The following is a 22809-nucleotide window of genomic DNA, read 5'->3' on the forward strand; positions in this document are numbered from 1 at the left end:
AGTGATGTGTTTTTTTTCCTTGGATACAAAGGAAAAAAAATACTTGCTATGTTATAGTTTCTCAATACCCATCATTTGCTAATTATATGTTCAATATATCAACTAAATTCATTGGAAAACAATCTTTACTGTACATGTATCGACTGTGGACATTTCAATACAACTATCTATTTCAAAAAGAAGTTGAAGAACTAATAAGAAGATTTTACTCCAACTCAGTATGTACAATCATCTTACGAAGAATACTTAACATGGAATCAAAGCGCCTGCTCCTGCTAAACTGTGCGACAGACATTGAGACAACTCTAAATACCAACGAGCTCCATCAAAACAACAATGTACATTAAATGAATAATAAAACATTTATCTCATAGTATCGAAAATGCTTAGTAATAGTCCATGTGTGTGGACATATTATAAGTTTTTGATTACGCTTGATCAAATAAACGTATATGAAAACTGCTCCCCCACTTCGTTACTTTATTTTCTTTATAATACATCAACCACCTCCATGTTAATTTCTTTTGCTTACATGTTACTGACTTGCGTTTTCTTCTTAATACGAGTTCCAAACAATTTCTATTCAGATACTTTGATTTCTTTTATTAGTCTCTCGTTGTAATCATCTATTCAGCTGTCCTGTGTATTAAATTGATTATCATGTTTAAATATCTTAAAAACTCGAAATTACAAAATTCATAAATACATCAACTAAATTATCAAGTAAAAAATGTTATATCTATTGAAATCATATCTACATTAACGAGTTTTCAAAACTCTTTGATTACACTAAGATTTTAAATGTTCTTATCGATTATTTAATTGTTCATATTACAACTAATATTTAAGTTAAAGTTGTCACATTCGTAAATCCATTAACGTTAACCATGTCATTAATTGTGGCACCCTTACAACCACTACCCTGATTTAAATATGGATGCTCTATTTTCGAATTTATAATTACCTATTTATGGAGTAGATCTATGATTAAATTTTAAGATGAACAAATATTTTATGTCCAGTTTGAGACTTGTTATTAAAATTCTCTTATTTTAATACCAACTCAATCTTTTTCCTAACTATTTTCGATTTTATAAATTCTTTGTTGTTTCATATTTTTTTACTTTGTTAAGCACAATGCCAACTCGAAATACTAATCGTATGACTATAGATATAAAAGAAAATAAAAAATTACAATAATCAAAATACTTATGACTTTTAAAATTAAATTATTAAATAAGACCTACACAAATATGAACACATGATTAGTTTGTCTAGAGCCAAATATAAATGCTTATATATATTTAATTATAAACCTGAGTAAGACTTACCTAGTATAATATAAAACCTATAAGTCCATATAATAATAATAATAATTAAAAAACGTAACTTTCAAAATTATTAAATGGCAATATGATAGAATTTAACATCCGATTGAGGGCCACACGTCACTCTCGCATTTACAATTATTTGTTATGAATTATTGGCTCATATATTCAAAATATATGTCAATTTATTTAATCTGGAAGATATTATTCTAATCAGAATTATTGATTTCAATTTTTGATACACTGAGTAATTTAAAATCCAAATTATCAAATTTTTTTAAACTTTTTCTCAGCGAAGAACTTGGCAAGTATCGATGTCTAAAACATTTAAAAGTTATTTTTTATAAAAAAATTTAATTAAAATAAACTTGGACAATACTCCATGGTAAACTTTTAATCATTTTAGATGCCACGTTATCGATTTTTTTTAATTAATGTTTCAACTTTTAGAATTTAAACAAAACGACTTCTCAACGAAATTATTATATATTAGTAAAATGTCCAATGGACGGTTGGATTATTTGTCCTACAAGGATTAAGACTTTTCAAGATGCTTCCATCATGTCTTTCTATTTTATATTTGAAAAAATGTTTTCTAAATTTAAATATAATATTAGAGTAGGTGAAAAAATATCGCGAATCTATATTTGTCAAACAAATCAACTTGATTCATATTTAAAATAAAAAAAATATTTTTAGCATAAAAAAATATTTTTCTCGATTCAAATTTAAAACAAAAAGAAATATTTTTAACATAAAAAAATATTTTTCATGAATTAAGTCAAATTAAAAATCTGTTTCATAAGTTTGACTCGTATCGTTAAACGACAAAAGCGCGAAATAATTGGTTCAAATGAAATAGGAATTTTTGTGATAATTCTAATGCTAAACGACAAAAGCGCGAAATAATTGGTTCAAATGAATCGAATTAAATATAGGGCATAAATATTTTGATAAGCAACAACCAAAACTCAAGGGAAGAATATTCCACTGGGCCTAAGTTGACGCGACACCCAATTCATGTTTGAGCAACTCTTTGGGTGGGCCCATTAATGTTCTAACGGGTTATGGGCTTCGAGGCTCGGCCTATTCCATCTAAATAAGTCCAAATCCAAATATCCTTACCGGAGGTAGGTCCAAGAATGGGACACCATATTGGAACAGAGTTCACGTACGAGTAGTTCGATTTTAGGGAGAATAACTTAAGATTTTTTTTAAAAAAAAATCGGGGAGATGTAATACCATGAACTCGTCTAAACTCGAGACCTTCATGTCAGATGAACTATAATCTTTGACAGAACCATTGAGACTTAGCTTAAGTGAGAAAGACCAAATAATGCAATGGAGAGGGACAAACTTTAGTTCTTTGTCAGCAATTAATGAAAAAAAAGAACAAACTTACCTTTGAAACTGACCATATGACAGCAAAGCTTATTTATCAATTCACATTTTGCATCTAATAGTAAATACAACAAGCTAAGTATGAGCATAGTTGCCATTTTTTGTGTGGGCAGAAGCAGAAAATGAGTGAATGATTTTCAAAGACAACATTGTTCTCTCAAGTAAAAGTGAAAATGACAATTAAACAATCGCGTGACTCACAGAATGATGCAGCTGCCTTGTTCCCTATAAGAGAAACTTCGTTCATCAGGATATGAACATAAAAGATAAAGCTTAATCAATACCAAAAAAATTGCACGATCCTTACTTCTTATTATCTTCATAGCGGGTTAACGTTTCCTGAAACTTACGCCATAGTGGACCGGTTTCTTGAAGGTTTACATTCTGCGGGCCCGAAAGATAGGCCTGAACGACAAATTCCGGAGTTCTTTCCCTGATGATTAATGAAGATTGACATGTTGATTCAGGATTGTAAAGAAAACCACTTAACTGAAAAAATTATTAGTTGGTAGCATTATATGAGATGCATACCTGCCATCGTATTCTGATAACCAAGCCATATAGGCTGCACCAAAGTACATGGAAACAAAAGGCTTGGTAAGATCTTCCACGGACTCAACTTCGTAACTTTTGTAGCCCAAGTCCCTAAACATTGGATCCCACAAATTTAAAAATCCATCTTGAAAATATATTTTGAGCCCTAACCAAGATTACACTTTGGAGGATTTTGTGTGTATAATGAATCATTAGCTTTTCGAAGTTCGGTATACATACTTGTAAAGCCATCGTGCTGTGGGATAGTCAATTCCCATAAGTCCTGTTCGTTGCCCAATTCCATCCACGAACCGCATGCAAACCATCTCGGCGATAGCGCATAAAACAAACTGTAGAAGAATATCATGCATGCACAGTTTATCTATACTGATATCCTGTAATGGCTATCTAGATTTGTGCCCAAGAACTAAAACCTAGATAAATAATCAAGATACATCCGGTGTTTAAAATCATCGACTATTGCACTTAGTTAATTGGTTCTTTCATTTCCTTTATGTACTAGTTTTGTAGAAATTCAACTGGCCCAATTTCCCATATTAACTCACAATAACTGGTTGCAAGATACCCGATACGGAATTTCACATAAATCTGGAAAACAACTCGAATACTGACAGGTTTCACTCCTTTGGTGCTGAAGTGCTTTCCCAAAATGTTTTCTGCTACTGCCTACAAAAAATAGAACCACAATCAGTATCACTACTTATCCAAGAAAAATAGGAATGATCAAAGTGTTCATAATTTATCCAAGAAGAAAGGGAACTATGCTGTCTGCATTCTGACCTTTAGTTCTACTCGAGAAAGATAAGGGCGCCTCTCCGCATCATGAGAGAATCGCACTTTTCCTGGTTTCTCACCAGATTTGTTCCATTCCTTGATTACGTTAGGATTATTCCACATCTGCTCCATGTCTTCAGGGGAGGTTCTTGCATCCCATGTTGTTTTGATTGGAGCTGCACCTTTATGTAGAGTAAGTAAATTGAAGTAGCTCTATTAATACAGATATTAACTGAAAAGCATAGAAAGGGGTTAGATGATGTGCATTCATACACTAGCTCATCACAGGCTGCATAGAAATAATAAAATACGTATTTCAAGATTGTAATATCCACAGACAGTACTACCAAGCAGAGACATAAATTTTACTATCAGGAATACCTTTCCTTGGAGAACCAGGATCAGATAAGGCAGAGGCTGAAGGAGCATTAGGCACAGATCCAACCCCGAAAAATTTTCTGAAATTTAGAGAGATGATACAGTCACCGAATTTCTGGCCATAGGCATGGTTCAATAGATTATATAACCTTTAATTTTATCAAAATAAATCTACCATATATTAAAAGCTTATCCTAGTGATTTATAAGTTTTAACAGGGCTCTAACTAAGGAGAGTAGATAGATACCTGGATGGAAGACTTTCCCTGACCGAGAGATACTTCTTCCAGTATTGCAAAGTTGACTTGTGGGCAGCCTTCTTCATACCCCCTTTATAAGCCCTTACCATGAACTCTTCACTTCTTTCTCTAAAAATACAATTATTTTTAAATGTTAAGCTTAGGTTCAGGAAAATTTATTCTAAGGATGTCATATAGTGCACACGGAAAGAAAAAGAAAAACAGAAAAAGAGAGAGAGAGAGAGAGAGAGAGAGAGAGAACAACTACAGTGAAGAATGAATTCCCTCTTTACCACTTACTTTTGATCGAAATTTGATAAACATTTTAGATAGGATGCAGCAAGATACACATTCACGAAAGGCTTGTATAGAAGTTTTGAATCCACGTCCAATTCATAGGTCCGGTAACCCTGATCTCTGCATGAAAACACAACTTAACTCGTTTTTTCCGGTTTCAATTTTCAATTTGAAAATAAATATCCAATCAGAGTCTTAGAATAATTAATTGGCACCTGATCAGCCATTCTGCAATTTTAGGTGACATTTGCATTACACCAACAGTGACCTCTTTGGATTTTTTGTTATACCTCGTGGCAAGAGGCTGCCGATCACTTTCAAGCTCAGCAATAGCACAAAGCATGTCCTATGAAGCACATATACATGACAGACTAAACAATAAGATAGAAACTGATGTAGTTTTAACTAAGTTTCTAGATAACCTTTTAATGCTAGGCTGCAAACTGGTGACAGGTTTCAATAAAGAACAATTTTTTGCCAAAGATACATATTCAAGGGGCTAGATTATCCCATGTCTAATAATCTCATTAGGTTAAAATTTTATTCCTTGACCATTAACTTAACACAATTATTGTTTAACCAGAATTGCATTTGAGTAGTCGTACCGAATCTATCTGCGAGATAAAATGCCTTTGGACAATGATTCCAGCCACAGCCTACAAATCATTATTCAGAGCTCAGAGGTTAGATTTTTATTTAGACAGAAAATTTATTCGTCGGAGGCAATATAGCTCATTCGGTTTGGTGTTATCCTGATAGAGATTTGGTCGACTTTACCTTCATCTCTGTTTGTGTTAAATAAGGTTGACCATCAGGATCACGTGAGAGATGGACCTTTGATCCCTTGGTCTCTCCAACATTGAGCCACTCTGCTTTAACATCAGGATCTGCCCACATTGAGTCCATGTCTAGAGGATCCACACAATCATCCCAGTATTTGAAGCTGACAGATGACATTCTTGATTCTTGTAGATTCACTGAATTTTTCTCATCACATGACAGCTAACAGAAGACAGCTCAGCGTGAATATTAGGAACCATATGAAAATTAAATGCAGAAAATCCAAACAAGTAAAAATTAGCGCACTATACATATTGCAGAAAGTGATGTTTCTAACTGGACCTCAGAATCAAGGCTTCTGCGGAAACTTGTTGGAGAGATTCTTGAAATAAATGTTTAGAAAAGAAACCAGGAATCTCACAATTTCACAAAAATTTCTGATCTTTGGGAATAAGCAACATGACTAACCAGAAGTAAATAGGCAGAAAAGTATTTTGGATCATCATCCAGAATTTGAAGGCAAAATTTTCATTTTTTTGGAGATCTCGATATCATTATTACTTACGCATTACTAACATTAGTCAAGACAATAGTACTAATCAAGACAGCCTTTTTAGGGGGGAAAACAATAGGTACTATTATCAGTAATTTGCTCAAGAATTTTAAGAACACCGTGATCTAATGGCTTTTCTCATTAATCATCACGATTTCTCCTAGTGATTCTCATGGCTTCGCCAACTTTTCTTCAATCACCTCGTAAACTTTTTTCTCATTTAGAACAAGAGCCAAGAAGACATAAGTAAGAACTTCAAAAATATTTAACATGTCAGGACATTCGTTTCCATTGATTAGGTTTATAAGATCTGCCGTGAAATCAAGAAGCCAAGAGTTGTGCAAATAAAAGATAATGCCACACGACATTCAAGCCAAACAAAACCCTTTGTTCCCAAACCTGCAAAAACCCGCTCGCTGCACCCTATGAATAACCTGATTAATGCAAGAGAAAAATATTATAAACCCTGCTCCAAGAAATAACAAGCAGGCGAAATTTGATGTCATCACCAAATAAAACAAATCGTGTGAAAATGCGAAGATCGAGAGAATATACATTATATCAAATTGCAACATTACACAGTCCTGTAATTTTCTCCTGTAAAAATACACGTTCTTGTCGATCAAGATTTAAGAAAATACACGCGATCATATAAATATAATATACGATGAATCCGACGCAAGAACAAAGGGGTCACGTCACGATCAAGAAAAAATATAAAAATCTGGGAATAAGAAAAATTGCGTACCAAGGTGGGGAATGGAGGTCCCCAAGAATTCTGAAAGTCGAAGTAAGAGGGCATGAAAGGGAAGGAGAAGGTCAAGGGACCTTTGATTTCTATCAATCTACTTTTTAATGAATAAATTCAGCGAAGAAAGAGGAGAGGAGAAAATAAAGGCCTTTGTAGTAAAATGGATCCAAATCCGATGAGTGATCCTCAAGAAAGGCGGTTGAAAATCATTTGACGACAGTTGGACTTTCCTTTTTGTTGTTGTAGGGTCATTGTCTCTGGTGACACGTGGCTGAACGGTCATCCAGAGAGCCTTATTTGACAAATTAGCCTTTTAAATGAAATTTTCTATGATAACAAAAATTTGGGTGAGACGGTTTCACATGTCGTATTTTGTGAAACAAATCTCTTATTTGGGTTATCTATGAAAAAATATTATTTTTTATGCTAAGAGTATTACTTTTTTAAATCTAAATAAAAACAAATTAAAGGGAAAATAAAGCAAAACGACACTCAATATTTCAAAACAATGGAGAAAAAACTTCTCGTTTCTCTTTATTTTTCTTTAGATAGATTTTAATGTGTATAATATATGTTTTATTTTTGTTATATGAGTCATGTAAGAAAGTATCGATTATAAATAAATAATATTTGATATATTTATTGGTTTTAAGTGAAAAAAGACCCTCAAAAAAAAAAAACCAAGTTAGTGAATAAAAATCAAACATCGACAAGTTACATGATTAAAGAAAATAGGGGAAGTTGGTGAAAAATCCCCAATCAAAACATTTATTTGGTTTACTCCCTACCCACAAAATTGTGGTATTATGTCATACAAATTGTGGTACACTTCATGTGGAAATGTGGTACTAAAAAAGTACCCAGGGACTGAACACAAAAAAAAACGACGGCTGGGGACTGAAGGCCAATTTCCCGAAAAAAAAACATATCAACTTAGACTAAAATTTCAATTTTCCACATTTGAAGGAAAGAAAAAGAAGGAAAATGCCTGATACATTTTTAATACAGAAACGAAAATGAATAATAGAATAAAACGATTGGACTTTTAATGCCTTTTATTCGTAATAATATATCAGATTATAATTACCGTACTACAGAAATAACAATCATGTAAAAAATATGGAGAATCACAACAACTATCCTTACTTATTCATCGAATTGTGAATAAGTAATGCTACTTGCAAAATTGTGAAACATATATCACAAGAAATATGTCATTTTAAATTTGTAATTCTGTTTCAAAAAGTTATCGATCCTAAGCACGACTTTCTTTAGAACTTTTTTTTTAAAAAAATTTTATTTAAATTTTTTTCCCATTTTACTAAAATGCATGACGTATTTAATTACGAACACCATAAAATTTTTTCAACAGTTGACCAAATTACGTATTTAAATGCCGATTTTTCTTTTTCTTTTTCTTTTTTTTTTTTGGTGTGCGCAGTTATGCAAGAAAACAGATTATATGCAGAAACAGCATTATGCGAGAAAAGAAGCAAAATATTCAAGGGTTTGTGCTTTAGAATTGATAATTGTGCTCCAATTTGCGAGAAGGAAGGCTTTTTATTTGGCGAATGTAAAGAGTGGTTCCTACGGTGCATGTGTTACAAAGATTGTGGGTCTGGTGGCGCCAGTGGCAGTGGCGATGATCATGGTGGAGGAGGTGGCGGATGCTGGCGGCGGCGGCAGCAGCGAAGAAGGCCATAAAGATGATTCTTACAAGAATGTAGTAAGTTTGATAATGTCGATAGAATAAATGGGAAAATATATAAGTTATTTTTGCAACAATACATTTTTTATTATTTTAATTTCCTCGTATCAATATTGCTGTTTTTGTGATAATTAATTAGCAATTACTCGAAATAGATTTCAAGTATTGTAGAGAATAGAGATGGCGGTTTATCTCTTTATAACATCAACTGAAGCTAGAATATTTTACATTTGCCATAGTTAACAGGATTAGAATTGCTCATAATTAAATCCAATCAAGTGCAAAAAAATTTTTCTTCTGAAAATTAATAAGTATCATTTCTTCTTCGTGCATGCTCTTTAGTTAGACGATAAATTTTAAAGAACAAGAATTATGTAAGTTTCGATTTTTATGAAACGTAAACTGTTCAAGATGAATTTATGTTTTCCAGAGGGTATCTAGATACTTTTGACTCCAACCAAGCCTCCTGTCACTCCTTCACCCAGTCCTGTCAATCCTCCCAATCCCCCAGCCACTCCTCCGTGTTGTTGTCCTCAGCCTCCCGTTGTTGTCCCCAGCTCCCAGCGGTCCCATCCCCCCATATATTCCTCCATGCTGGCCTCAGCCACCCAGTTGTCCAACTACGTACGCCATATATTCCTCCAGGTGGCTGTCCTACTTCTCCAGTTATTCGCAGTCCATGGAGATTAAGTAATCAAAAAGTAAATTTGAAGTGAAGATTTTTATGGAGATTAAGTGGATGTTATCATTTTACTTTATTTTACCTAAACAATAAAAGAAAATTCTAGAAAGATGATCTCATTTTTATTACCTTAAAACTGCACTTAATATATTTATTTTTTCCTTAAAATCATAGAAAAGTCGATGAAGATTATACAATCGTTCGATGAAAGCTTTGTTTTTCGGCTCGATTGATTTCTTTTAATTTTATTGTTTCGATTTCAATGCACTCGTGAAAAGGAAAAAAAAGGCAACAAATTAGAGTCACTGATGCACTTAATATAGTAATGGTGTTTTCTTTCAGCGCTTTACGTTGCCGAAAGAGATTTGGTGCTGAGATTCTGGCACAGGCTTCCCATCGCTGAAGCTGCTGCATTCAGAAGCGCCTGCATTCAAATCCATCATATCGGATTTTTTTTTGAATGACAAGAGAATTTTCAATAGTGAATTTTATTTTTAATTTCATTTAAAATGAAAAATAGTCCAAAACACGTCCAAAGAGTTGTCGAATTCAAGGGTGTAAGATTAACATTAATTAAAAGTAGAGAGCGAGAGGTAGCATCCCAATTGCTCCCAAACTTATCTCTCTACAATTGATACTCATTTTAAACAAAGAGACAAGAAAACGAGAGATCGTGGTTACGCCACCTATCCAAATGAGTGTGGCCTCGGAAAGTGATCAATGAATGAATGATTTTTGGTTCTCTTGTATTATTGTTACTCAAACTCAAGGAAACTAAATGATATTTATAATATCTAAAATTAGAAACAAATTGTCTCGTACTTGCATATAAACAGAAATATTATTTCTTTGCTCAAAACTTCAAAGAAAGAAAACCCCCACACATATAACTAAAAAGAAAATTGCTGGAAGGCAGTCGCAAGAAAATAAATGGCCTATATTCTGCCAAATCTTTCTCCAACTCTTCTTCAACCCAAAGACAAACTCTCCGCCATTGTTCTTCACCAAGCCTCTTCTTCTTTGTCAACTCTTTCATCCGTTTCAATTTCTGCTACTTCACCTCAGACCAAGCTCGAACCTCCCCCGCCCCGTGGTTTGGCGCAGGTTAACCGGACCCAAGGTGTGCAGGATAAGAAGCAGGACGAAAGAAATGATTTTTACGTCAATTTAGGCTCAGCTGTGCGGACTCTCCGTGAAGACCTACCTGTCATTTTTACCAAAGACCTTAATTATGATATTTACAGGTACCCTTTCTCCTGAACATGTCTGTTCTAAGTTTCTTCAAGTGAAATTTTCTCAGATATTTGAAAATTTTCAGATTTTTTATTATGTCTGTTTGTCACATGTTGAATTCCCCGCTACTTTGTAGAATATGAGTAAGCATTCTGCTGAATTTGTGGTTATTTATTTATATGTTTTTATTTATTTATTCGATAACTTGGCAGGGATGATATAACATTTAAGGACCCTTTAAACACATTTACTGGAATCGAAAAGTACAAGTTGGTATTCTGGGCATTGAGATTTCATGGTAAAATCTTGTTCCGGGAGATATCATTGGATGTTTTAAGAATTTGGCAGCCCTCTGAGAATGTGATTCTGATTAGATGGAACTTGAAGGGTGTCCCTCGAGTTCCTTGGGAAGCAAAAGGGCAGTTTCAAGGCACGTCACGCTATAAATTAGATAGAAATGGGAAAATATACGAACACAAAGTCGATAACCTGGCGTTCAATTTTCCTCAACAATTGAGACCTGCGGCCTCTGTTATAGACTTGGTCGCCGCTTGCCCTGCTAGCCCGAATCCCACATTTTTGTGGAGTCCTACAGATGCTCATTCGTGCACATGGGTAGAGTTCTACAAGGCAGTAAAAGAGACTCTGGATCGCAGTAGTTTGATGATTTCGCAGGATTGCTTAGCTATTTGTTCATAGAGTTTGGATACTTCCACTTTCTTACATACACCAGAAGAAATACGGTCATGTAAATGGATGGGGAATGCCAGAGAATTTGGGAAATGGGAGATTGAGTAGTCCATGTGCTTTAAATACACTGTAGAAGAGAATGGTATGTATCACATGGCAAATATATATTTATTGAAAGTCCAAACAGAAAATTCAGTTTTTAGTTTTGACTAGTTCAATTCTCCCATTTGTTTTCTTGAACTTGAAACCACCATATTTCATTACTTGTTTCGATGTGGAAGAGAAAAGTATCTGTGTGTAAACATTCGCATTCCTGTTAGAGGATTAAATTCTTCTTCTCCTTGTTATTATCTGCGTACAAAAAACTTTTCAGATTTATGTTTGCGAACAAAATCCATTAGTTTTCGCTATATAACAGGATTAAATTTCTGCAGCACCAAAACTATCCAAGAAATATTGTCAATGACAGATGCCACTAAGATGATACATCAATTTACATCTTTTGCGGATTGAACAAAAATGTGAAATCCACGGGAAAATATGAAACATATAGTAGCTTTAACATCTACAACATTAGATCAGAACTATGGGACCCCATGATGGAATGAATCAGCAGGGCACGTGGGAACAGTATTCAGGGAGCATTACCAAAGGCTTTATATTTGCAGCCCTGCCGTGGCCAAGCTTTCCATACTTGTCATAAGTGACTTTCAATAGATTTGTTTTGGAAGCTTTGTGAAACTTCAGAATCATCTCTGCGCACTCCCTGCAGAATTCAGTAAGTGTAACTCATCTATATTTAATATAAAAGTTGAGGAACAACTTATTTCTACAAAAAGTAAACCTGATTTGAGATTCTTCATAGCGTGCGTGTTTTGCTAGAAGTGAAGTCCATGGTGGAGTAATTCCCATTGTACATCGTGCAAGGTAGATGGCAGACGCGCACAACATTGAAGGTTTGTAATTCAAGGCTTCGTATTCAACCAAGCAAATCTCAATGAGGTAAAAAGCCAGATGTTTCAACTGAAAAACAATGTTCAAGAGAGTTACAGACCAAATGATAAATCACATTAACACGAGACTTCAAGATGCACAGCAACCTGGAACCAAATTAGATAATACTTTGAAAGGCCATCATATTACCCGCATTCACAAATAATTAGATAAAAGAGTTCCTATTTCTGCTTTCAGTTTGTGCAGTTATGGATTACAAAACAATCCAACAGTTTTGGTTGCATACCTTGGTATCTGCTTGAGCAGCCCTGATAAATCTTAGCATGAAAACATAGAGAGTTGGTTCATTAAGGCGGAACTTCAATCTCCGCAACATTTCCTTCTCCTGCAATTCAGACGTGTAGACTTATACATGGTAAATAACCACTGCTTCTCGTGATATGGCCATATGGATAAATCATTTACTAGTTATGCTTTCAGCAATGAAAAAATGAATAGTGCAAAAACCGATGTTCTTGCAGCAGAGAACATAGAGTCCATTCATGAAAGAGACAACAGAAATGATATAACTACCATTTTAAGCATTTGATCTCTTGTGTAAGTCTCTGCTGAGATGCTTATTAAGTCAGCTACCTGTGATTAACACATCAAACAATTAAGGATAAAGTACTTATTACAGCACACTGTACGAGAATGCAGAGTTCAAGTGTTTTAAAATCATTACCCGAGGATGCCAAAAGTCTTCATATTTTGATGCCAACAAAAGAGCAGTTAGGCCAACTAACTGCATTTCATTCTTCTTTATGATCTCAAGGGACAGGAAACGGTCTAACAACAAAACTGTGAGGAAAAGTGTTTCCTCCATCAAATCAAACTTCGTATGAACCTACAACCCAAATGTTTGCACACAGAGAGATCGTTTACAGTTTACTCAAGCTAGCAAAAGATTACAAAGAAGAGCGAATGAGATACCTCGATAATCCAATTGATTAATATACCCCGCATTTGTGGTGTAATCTCCTTTTGAATTTCCATATAATTCTTCATCAAGGGATTCTGTCCCTGCAATTGAATACTGAAGAAGGTAATGCACAGACGAGGTTAAAAATAAAGGGCAAGAGTCCAAATAAGGAGAACTAATAAGAAGGTTCGAAAATCCACCGAAACTACCACTCTTAACAATACAGATTATGGGTGATGGGAAAAAAATAACCTCCATGACCCAATAATACTGATATATATCATTAACATATTCAGCGACTTCAAGATGGTTGCGATCATCATAAATTTTTGGAATTGCATCCTACAGTTAAAATTCATGAAATTGGTTTAGAAACTGTTTACAAGCAGTTACTAACGAACTTTAAAAGGGTATTTTGTTGGTACTAACCTTTGACACAGACATCAGTAGACGCGTGTATGAGTTCCTGCGATAAGATTTTTTCTTCCCAATTGTGGTGGAAGTTCTATCACTGTCGCTAGCACCACCACAAAGATCCTCCTTTGAAACAAGTTCCTCAAGGGAAGAAGGAATAACTTTCGATACAGAGCCCTTGTCCTGCTTTTTCTTGGATGAAGCAACCGAACCAGATTTCAATTTGTTTGTACCAAGGACCCGCTGGAATTTTGGGTTTGTCTGAAAATGAGAATGCGTGTGATTTTCACAACAAACAAGACTTCACTTGACAGAACTTTTGCTTATTTAGTTGAATAAGTGTTAAAATGCTTTATGATTCCAAATTACAAGCACTAAGACAGAGCCGAGAGCACATGTAATCAAGTTACAAGCTCAGGAGTTGTTGTTGTAATAATTTCAATAGAAAGTTTAGCTTTCGGCAAGTAATGAGACACTATCAAGCCTCACCCGCACATGTAACGAAGTTAGATGCTCAGGAGTTGAAGTAATAATTTCAATAGAAAGTTTAGCTTTCGACAAGTAATGAGACACTGTCAAGCCTCACCCGCATAGGAATCTGAATAAGGAGATTTCACCTCAATAGATGTCTTAAAATGGTGACACACATGTCTCCGAAACAGTCACATTCTTTGGAAACAGCAGTAACAAGTGAACTTTTTATGGCAAGTGTACACATAATGTGGCATAAATTCGGCATAATTTACTCACTACCTTCAGAATGTTCATTTTGCAAATCAGCATTGAATCATAAGAGATAGGCCGGGTATGTGAAGCTGAATGAAAAGGATCATGTGCACAACAGAAACAATGACGTTGCCAAAATGCTCCAACACCCCATGTAACATAATGCCGCAGGAACATGGTACTCATTTTATGTTTATCAGGAATCCACAATTTAGAAAAATAAACCTAGCAAACGATGGCTCTAGGATTTTTAAAGGCGAAAAGCAGTACAAAATCCATAGAACATAGTCTTTAACTTAAGAGTCTCTCGTCAAATCAGTAATGGTAATCGTCATAGCTTTGACCAAAGTAGGAAAGACGAAGTCTCATGTCAAACGATGGGTACAGATATTTATGGCCTATTCCGGGTAGCATCATCACATACATAAACTTAAAAGTAGTTTGAGAAAGATATGCGGTTGTGCTGAATATTCTCACCAAAATTTCCATTCGCTGCTCCCTTATGAAACATAGACTTGGTCACATAAGTCGTAGAAATGCAATTCTAAACATCTCTATTTCTCTATGGAGCTAAACACGTCCGAATTGTGCAGGACAAAAGAGGAACTCCTTCAAACATTTCACTTACTTTGACAGACTTCCTTGGCAAAACTACTCTGGCATCCACCTTCGTTTGAGCACTTGACGCCCTGAAAAAGGCATACTATATATATCAACAAAAAAACTATACAACAAACTCAATCTCTATTTCATCGGATTGGACTCCGAAGTAAATGCCATATAACGAGAGGATCTAAATTTAGTTTAGTCTATACAACTCAGAATTCTTCCGCATTGCAATCTACTGCATCTTAAAGTCTAAATCAAATCTATGTTCTCTCGGAGGCCAAACAAGAGGAAGGTAAACAAAGCGGAGCATTATACTTTTAAAGATTGAGCAACTTATTACGTTTCAAATTGTATGAAAATGAACCGAGTCCACTAATCAGATGTTATAAAGGAACAAATAAAAAACATGTGACAGGAGACCAATCACATTCATCTAGAAAGTATGCATTTAATATTATTTAACAGAAACAATGCAGCTCAGCACCAAACATTTCTCCCTTTGCCACATTACGATTTGCATTGAGGTGGCTGAGTTATGTACCATCAAATATCTATGCCTCGATTATTTAAAAGCTTCAGATATGAAAAAGATGGGCCTACATGTCATAGTACAATCTGATGTCAAATAATGAAGCTCATTAAAAGTTCCAACCCATGTTCCATAATTCCTTCTTTGTGTGTATTCCTAATCGTTGAACAAGCTCATTGTGTGAGCAAAAAAACCCAAGTCCACATCCCCTAGATATTCACTTCACCGTTCTTACATATTCAACAAGAAGTAGGTCCAATATAATGAAAAATGAATTGTTTAACTTACTTCATCACAAATCCATCACTAGCTCTACTCCCCCAAGGAGGTTTGGTCAAAATGATCGGTTTTGGTATAGTACTTCTCCTAACAACAGACTTCACTGAGAACACAAAAAAATAAACAGCATTATCTTCATTAAATTCACTATCTTCAGAACAAAGTTGTGAATTACATTCCTTATTAGAAAATCTCACCAGGAAAGCCATGTTTTCCCTTAAATTTCTCTGACATTTCAGGATTCTTCTGTAAAAAAAATGAGAGTCGAGAAATAGATCAACCTAACAAGAGACATGGAAATTTCCAAGGATAAAAAAGCAGGCATAACATCATCACAACCTTTGTCAAGCCACTTGTTTCACTCAGGTTACCCTGTTTGTATATTGGTAAAGATTTCCTTCGGACACCATAGACAGCATTTTGGCAAATCAATGACATTACAAATGAATTAAACTCAAGATTTCAATAAAAGAAATAGAACGCATATTCAAAAACCTAGTCAAATGAAGAGGAATTCTGGCAGATATCCTGGAACCAAAAGAAAAGGAAAAGCAAACATTTATTTTTCTTCAAAATAACATATGAATGCGAAGAAATCAATGAATTTAAGACAGCTGCAATTGATCAATCAGTAAAACATTTTTTTTACCTGACAGTTGCAGTTATAGACCCAAGGTTTTGAAGTTTACTCCTTTGCTCATAGGAGGTGGCTTTTATATTTTCATTGGCAGCTGTCAAAAAGTTAATTTGACTCATGAAGTAAAAGCTGTAAATCTTTATTTATTGCAGTGACAAGTGAAGAAAAACAAAATCTTACACTTTCTTATAGTTTGATTTCTTGTTGCAACTGTAATCAAATCTGACCTTACATTACCTTGTTTTACAGGTAATCTCAAAGCTTCACTTTCTTCAGAAATCTGATAAGGAGGAATGATCACAAAGTGAATCATCACATGAGAAAATAAATTGAGAAAGTGCAAGGTGAAAGGTGAAATCTGATCTAAAATTTACATAAATGAAAGATATACCCTTTTGTGTAAACTTGTCCTTTGGAAAAGAAAGAATCAAAAAGTTAAGTCCTTAAAAAGATTTTAACATCAGCTATACCTATGGTTTATCTATACATAAATTTTGAAGCTAAATTTACCTTGCATAGTGTCCTATTAACATAGACCACAAAACAACGAAGATGAGCCTTTCGGCTTGTCCACCCAGCAAAAGGTAAATATTTTTAGAATCAAAGTTACTTTGCATACCCTCAAATGTTGCTCTGATGAAATTGGTTTCTTTTTTCCCAGGCCACCTGTATCTCTGCGACCAAGAAATCATCACAAAAACAATAAAAACTGAAACAAGAAAAAAATGGTGGATAACTAAATGTAACATATGAGTTTAAATCAGAATACGACCAGATTATACGTAGAGAAAGATATATTCTAGCGCTGTAAATCTGAATTTTCCAACATACCTTTGAGGATACAGCATTCTCTCGAATTTGCTCTTCCTGCAATATGGGAATCATTACCTTTTTTTTTGTTTCCTTTCTTCACTTTTAGTGAAAAAAAACATGGCGTACAACTTATTTCAGATATCCTCATCTACTTGAAGATTGTTCAAACTATTATTAACATATGGATACTGACAACTTCATAAAGATCCTAATTCCTATTTCACATGGACTTTCAACTGATACTCCTAAACCCATAATGAAATTGTACTACACAATTTCTCAAAATTCTTTATTCAGTCAATAAATAATTCATAGAACTTACTCGGTACTAGAGTTTTTCGCTTGTTCAGATTTTGTAAAGCCACCCTTCGAATTGCTGATATCAGCCAAAACTTTTCTTCCATTATTTATCTTTACTGCATAGGCTCTATACTGTTACAAAAATATACTCAAACAATCAAACTCAGCATTTTATGGACCATTTGCACGTACCAGGCTTAACTAGCTTTCTTTTGCATGTCTCCAAACGCCCAATGCCACTCTATATGTATAAACAGGGTAAACAAAAAAGTCAAACAAATAGTAGTTTTAGTGAGCAAAATATCAAGTAATGAGTACCATATTGTACAATAAATCTAAAATCTCCAATCTTTCCATAAAACAACACAAATACAAATACTAACTTTTAAACCACTGGCATTAAGCAGATAACCACCACTCCTAGGTGGAATTAATTCTCCTCTGCAACATACACAAAAATTAATCAGCAACTAAATTAACTTGATTACAAGAAGTGAGAGAAATCGAGAAGAAAATTCAGCATTTACTTAAGTTAAAACATAGAATAATCAGAAGGATCAGAAGGTATCCTTGGTCTCGCAAATAATTTACATGCCAGTAATTGTTTTAAGTGCTTCTCAAAATGTTCTCATATTTTCACTTTTTCCTGATGGAATTTGATTTAACTTTTCCAATGCTTGAACTGTGTAAGGCAAATAAATGTGGCGATCATTTTTAAATTACTCATCCACCAACATATTGTTCCACTTCTTGTTTGCTCTTAGGTCTTGCTTCTCCCATATCTTATTGCTTACGTGCAAAGTTCTTTTTTTAAAAAAAAACTCTGTTTCTACAAAAACCATGGGCTTGCTTTGGTAAGAAAAATAATTTCTTTTAATGCAACGGCAAATTGTTTTGTTCTGATACTGGCAGGATTAAGGCTCAATTTTTGCTTAAGAGTTAATGAAATATATATTTTTCAAGGAGTTCATTAGGTTGGAAGATCAAGGTAATATTTTGTAAATATGTTGTACTGTAGGCCAGAGTTTGGTCCCTAAAAGTCTCTAAGTATTGCTACAACCTGATTGATTTTACATGTCATGAAATCCATATCAAGGCTGCTAAACTATAATAGCAGAGCCAGAATCTACGTGTAATCTGAAGGACAAAAACAGAGATGGAAACATAGTAAACTAATCAGTATTTACTTGGTTTGGTCGTTGATGGAATCACAAACTTGTTCTTTTTCTGCTTCAGTAAAAACCTTGAAACTCTTGGAATCCTTCACTTCCCCTACGTAATGCAAAGTACATATTACCAACAAAAAAAACCACTAAACAAGAATCGAGGGAAAAAAATTACTTCAACTACTAATCACGAAAATCTGAAATTACCGCTGTTATTCATTTTATGAGTCCGGGTAGGCTGATTTGCGTGCTGCTTCAATCTTCCCTTAATTATAAGCAAAATTACAAAAAATACATAAAATCGCAAACTCATAAGTGATTTGTAATGGTAAAGAAAATCGAGAAAATTACAAAACTGTTGAAACAATTTTGGTCCTTGAATCCTATGTGGCTGGATATCAAGAAGAGACAGATCATAGCAAAACTATTCCAAAAGAATAAGGAAAATCAAGAAAGACATAAAATTATTTGTGATTGTCAAGAAAGTCACAGGAATAGTACAAGTTCTCAACAATTTAGGTCTCCGTAAAGAAAATCAAAAAATCGCAGAATTAGAGCAAACAAAAACAAAAAAAAAAAACATACATATCCGCAAAGCCTGCATTAGGGTTCGGCGATTATCAAGAAAGTAACCCTTTTCGACAATGAGATCCAAGTAACACACTAGAAACCAAATAAGAGTTTTACGTACCTTAGCGGTCACCATGTCTTCCAACAAGCTCTCAAATGATACGAAGTATCAAGTCTTCAAACGCTCCTCGAATTTCTTACACACACAATGCCATAAAATTTGGGGGAGACGAGGGAATTGAAAGGAAATTGTCATACATATATCCGTTAAAAATATAAGCAGGTTGGGTTTGAATTGGACCTCTCGAAACTACATAATTGCCCTTACATCGGAGCCATATTAACAGCGTCTTTCGCAAGTTCAGTTTTCATGGGCCCTTGCCTGTTGCTCATTTCAGCCCATGGGCTTCAAAATAAACGGTCATGGCCCCAAACTACTAAGTCAAATTATTAATCGCTATAATGGGCCATAGGAGTCGAGTCATCCCAAATTGGCCTAGCAAAGAAGAAAGTCACTCATAGCTAGGGGTGGGCAAAGGTCGGGTTTTCGGATTTCGAGTAGTTTGGATCGGGTCCTAGGTTTTTTCAGGTTGTTTTTATTACCTGAACCAAACCCAACTCTGGTGACCATCCGACTAGTCGGGTACTCGATAGTGTTGCGTTCGGGTCGGGTTCTGGAATTCACCTTAAAAAAATTTAATTTTCTCATTTTGTAGTTACAAAAAAATAATATTATGAAAATAATCATGTCTAATTTCCACACTAAACTAAACAAGAAAAATTCATATTTGAAACTATTTAAAATAAGTAGTAAAAATTAACACGTATGTAAATCGAGCAAAAAAATATGTAAATCGAGACATCAAGCAGACTAATTAAAAACATATATATATTTCTTTGGTCTCACTTCATTTGAATCTCTACTTAAACCTCCTTTAGCTTTGTGGATTTTATCTATTTGATCAGTACTTCGATTTGATTCGGTTATAGTTAGTGGAGGAAAGGAGACATATTTGTCATCTATGTGTAATGGGCTTACAAAATCTATGTTTAATAGGCTTGAAAAGTCACTTATATTTTTTAAAAGAAAAGTAAAAAAGCCGATTTTATGTGTAATTTAAGACCAAATTAAATCTAAAAAAAAAAAAAACAATTCAAGTTCTCGGGTATCCAATCCGGTAGTTTGGGTAGACATTTTTCTATCTTGATCCTAACCTCTACCCATTTTCTACCTTGACCCTAACCCAACAAAATATAGTCGGGTTCGGGTGACGAATAACCCAATTTAACCGAAAAAATGCACTCAAACGAGTACGAGTTCAGGTAACTCGATCTGTTGCCCACCCAAAAAACAATTCAAGTTTTCGGGTATCCAATCAGGTAGTTTGGGTAGACATTTTTTTTTATCTTGACCCTAACCTCTACCCATTTTCTACGTTGACCCTAACCCAACTAAATATATAGTCGGGTTTGGGTGACGAATAACCCAATTTATCGGGAAAAATTCACCCAAACGAGTACGAGTTCAGGTAACCCGATCTGTTGCCCACCCCTACCATAGCCCACCATACAAAACTTATAATTGTCAACCATGTCATGCCCCTATCACCTACGTCCAGGTTGTGGAATGAAGCAGTTTGGAGCTCTGAGGCGAGGAACCAGACAACAAAACACAAGGAACAAAGGCAGACAGGACACACGAACAATCGTCAACAAAAATCGCAGAACTATGCAATATTTTCTCCAAATTTCATAGCTCTAGAATTCTAGCTTTGTTTCGAGTTCCATTGTAAATTTCATGTCATTATCCATAAGCTTTCTAGATTAGCGTAGGATTTCTAGCATTTCACACCATTTTAGTTGTAGATTCCTGTATATTTTCCATCAAAATGGCAAAATTAACTTTGCTGTAATTTGTGGAAACTTTTATTCCTAGTTTACGTTTTTTGACACTTAACCGAAGAGATTAGAATGTACAACCATAGCTCAGAATTTCTTATATTAGAAGTTGGATTTTCTGTATTTTTATCACATTCGTCATATAGCCCTCCTCTGCAAGGGGCTCAGGCACTGAAATGTTGTTGGTTCTTGGCTAGGACGCGCATTCAGAACTGTGAATTTAAGATAAAGTCCACAAAATCTCATTTTATAGACATATACTTTTCTAATAACTTACTTTGTAAATCCACGTTTACGTGTGTCTATATATATAACTATCATGAGACCGTCTCATGAGTTCGACTTGGCTCGTGAAAAAATATTATTTTTATGTTGAAAGTGTTACCTTTCACTATACATATGGATCGAATTGACATGTCTTACATTCATAGATATGTAAGACTGTATCACAAAATCTTGAATGAATTTGTAATATCTGGAGTCTTGATCTTGAAGGCCTCCACGTTTTTAGACTTTTGAGATAAAAATAAGCCCATGAAAATCAAATGGTCCTGCACGAATCAGATTCCCAATGAGATTAGAAACCGAGTGGACTCACTCACTGTCTTACCCATAAAACTTAAATTTGCAAGGGATCTGTTATGGTTGAATTGGGTCTGTGCATGTAATTTAAAATCACACCCATTTAATCAAATCGAAGGGTTAAAAAGTATGGAAGTATATGTATATGTATATGTATGTATGTATATATGGTCCCGCTTATTGAACTGATCAAAGGAGGGGGAATATATTCAATTTGAGGAATAAATTCGAGAAAGCATATTAATATGCTTAAAATTCAAGCAAGCATCCCCATATCTATCCAACCCGCTTTTTCAATATTTCTTTTTTTTTTTTACTATAATATGATTTTATTATTATTATAGATTAAATAAGCCATTAAAAGTTAAACCTCAACTTTTGATGCGTACCCTTTTATATATAATGGGGAAGCTAATCTAATTAAGCCATAGACTATTGAATGGACACATTCTAATTACACATATAAACATAAATGTCTTGATGCAGTGACATAAACATTTTCGTGAACTCACGTGATAACGAAAAATCTTGATTCCATCCGGCATAAACATAAACTAAGTACCTAATTAAATTTCTATCTATTTTTAATTGCATTAATGTTGTAATATGAATATGAAGTACTATAAAAAGAGATTGGGGCTGGCTTTGTATGTTGGGAATTGGGACTTTTGTTTTTGTTTGTCTGTCTGTGGATTGTAATAGAAAGCGAGGGAGCATTCAAATCTTCTATCCCACAAAAGCACTGGAGATATTGAACTCCCCAAGCTTTAGAACTAAAAAGGAGAGAAGCTATAGATTTATTGCTTGCTTTGCGCGCCCTAGTTGGCTACTACTCTTAACTTTTATCATTGACCATCTATATAAGTAATCCAATGTTAGTTTCATATATATATTTTTTTTAAATTTGAATAAATGTTTTATTTTCAATATGCATGAGTTTTTATGATAATAACACAAAATTAAAGGGATAGTTTACGTGTACGGAATAAATTAAATATACTT

At 34.3% G+C, this 22809-nt stretch overlaps 3 protein-coding genes across 10 annotated transcripts; 1 reads left to right on the plus strand and 2 right to left on the minus strand.

Annotated features, from left to right (window-relative positions):
- Positions 1 to 2650: 2650 nt before the first annotated feature.
- Positions 2651 to 7243, minus strand: LOC140984122 (uncharacterized). Of its 4 annotated transcripts, XM_073451328.1 has the most exons (15): positions 7053 to 7186; positions 6860 to 6901; positions 6704 to 6738; positions 5749 to 5973; positions 5577 to 5627; positions 5187 to 5317; positions 4975 to 5091; positions 4684 to 4803; positions 4440 to 4516; positions 4065 to 4240; positions 3897 to 3950; positions 3504 to 3613; positions 3261 to 3374; positions 3037 to 3162; positions 2657 to 2954 (listed from the first exon to the last, which is right to left on the minus strand). In XM_073451328.1, the coding sequence occupies exons 4-15, from the start codon at positions 5926 to 5928 to the stop codon at positions 2927 to 2929; spliced, it is 1284 nt and encodes a 427-aa protein (XP_073307429.1). In that variant the 5' UTR covers positions 5929 to 5973; positions 6704 to 6738; positions 6860 to 6901; positions 7053 to 7186; the 3' UTR covers positions 2657 to 2926. The 4 variants fall into 4 exon arrangements, with proteins under 4 accessions (XP_073307427.1, XP_073307426.1, XP_073307429.1 ...); XM_073451327.1 differs by lacking the exon at positions 6860 to 6901 and having other exon boundaries at positions 2658 to 2954; positions 7053 to 7243; XM_073451326.1 differs by lacking the exons at positions 6704 to 6738; positions 6860 to 6901 and having other exon boundaries at positions 2651 to 2954; positions 4065 to 4234; positions 7053 to 7224.
- A 3035-nt stretch (positions 7244 to 10278) lies between these two features.
- On the plus strand, positions 10279 to 11708 carry LOC140984719 (uncharacterized). The gene is made up of 2 exons (XM_073452287.1): positions 10279 to 10689; positions 10891 to 11708. The coding sequence occupies exons 1-2, from the start codon at positions 10376 to 10378 to the stop codon at positions 11375 to 11377; spliced, it is 801 nt and encodes a 266-aa protein (XP_073308388.1). The 5' UTR covers positions 10279 to 10375; the 3' UTR covers positions 11378 to 11708.
- Positions 11709 to 11811: 103 nt separating this feature from the next.
- LOC140984717 (putative cyclin-B3-1) lies at positions 11812 to 19616 on the minus strand. 5 transcript variants are annotated; one of them, XM_073452286.1, is made up of 23 exons: positions 19448 to 19616; positions 18964 to 19021; positions 18778 to 18862; positions 17974 to 18031; positions 17783 to 17831; positions 17613 to 17706; positions 17309 to 17344; positions 17097 to 17151; positions 16715 to 16757; positions 16490 to 16571; positions 16336 to 16368; positions 16180 to 16237; positions 16038 to 16086; positions 15850 to 15943; positions 15052 to 15112; positions 13713 to 13958; positions 13536 to 13625; positions 13295 to 13384; positions 13047 to 13208; positions 12896 to 12955; positions 12609 to 12707; positions 12213 to 12391; positions 11812 to 12134 (listed from the first exon to the last, which is right to left on the minus strand). In XM_073452286.1, the coding sequence occupies exons 1-23, from the start codon at positions 19460 to 19462 to the stop codon at positions 11978 to 11980; spliced, it is 1953 nt and encodes a 650-aa protein (XP_073308387.1). In that variant the 5' UTR covers positions 19463 to 19616; the 3' UTR covers positions 11812 to 11977. The 5 variants fall into 5 exon arrangements, with proteins under 5 accessions (XP_073308387.1, XP_073308384.1, XP_073308385.1 ...); XM_073452283.1 differs by having other exon boundaries at positions 16658 to 16757; XM_073452284.1 differs by having other exon boundaries at positions 17088 to 17151.
- Positions 19617 to 22809: the final 3193 nt, after the last annotated feature.

The sequence above is a fragment of the Primulina huaijiensis genome, chromosome 9 (assembly GCF_012295235.1).
Source record: "Primulina huaijiensis isolate GDHJ02 chromosome 9, ASM1229523v2, whole genome shotgun sequence".
NCBI lineage: Eukaryota > Viridiplantae > Streptophyta > Magnoliopsida > Lamiales > Gesneriaceae > Primulina > Primulina huaijiensis.

What these genes read in the sequence shown, in the direction of transcription:
- LOC140984122 (XM_073451325.1), bottom strand. Translation starts at nt 7,106, where the DNA reads ATGCCCTCTTACTTCGACTTTCAGAATTCTTGGGGACCTCCATTCCCC. An exon ending in GACCTCCATTCCCCACCTTG is followed by an intron (nt 5,974 to 7,052) that starts GTACGCAATTTT and finishes GTCTTCTGTTAG; the next exon opens with CTGTCATGTGATGAGAAAAA. An exon ending in TCCTGGTTCTCCAAGGAAAG is followed by an intron (nt 4,241 to 4,439) that starts GTATTCCTGATA and finishes CTCTACATAAAG; the next exon opens with GTGCAGCTCCAATCAAAACA.
- LOC140984719 (XM_073452287.1), top strand. Translation starts at nt 10,376, where the DNA reads ATGGCCTATATTCTGCCAAATCTTTCTCCAACTCTTCTTCAACCCAAA. An exon ending in CTTAATTATGATATTTACAG is followed by an intron (nt 10,690 to 10,890) that starts GTACCCTTTCTC and finishes ATAACTTGGCAG; the next exon opens with GGATGATATAACATTTAAGG.
- LOC140984717 (XM_073452282.1), bottom strand. An exon ending in AAACAAGTGGCTTGACAAAG is followed by an intron (nt 16,087 to 16,179) that starts GTTGTGATGATG and finishes TTTTTTTTACAG; the next exon opens with AAGAATCCTGAAATGTCAGA. An exon ending in TACTGATGTCTGTGTCAAAG is followed by an intron (nt 13,626 to 13,712) that starts GTTAGTACCAAC and finishes TTTTAACTGTAG; the next exon opens with GATGCAATTCCAAAAATTTA.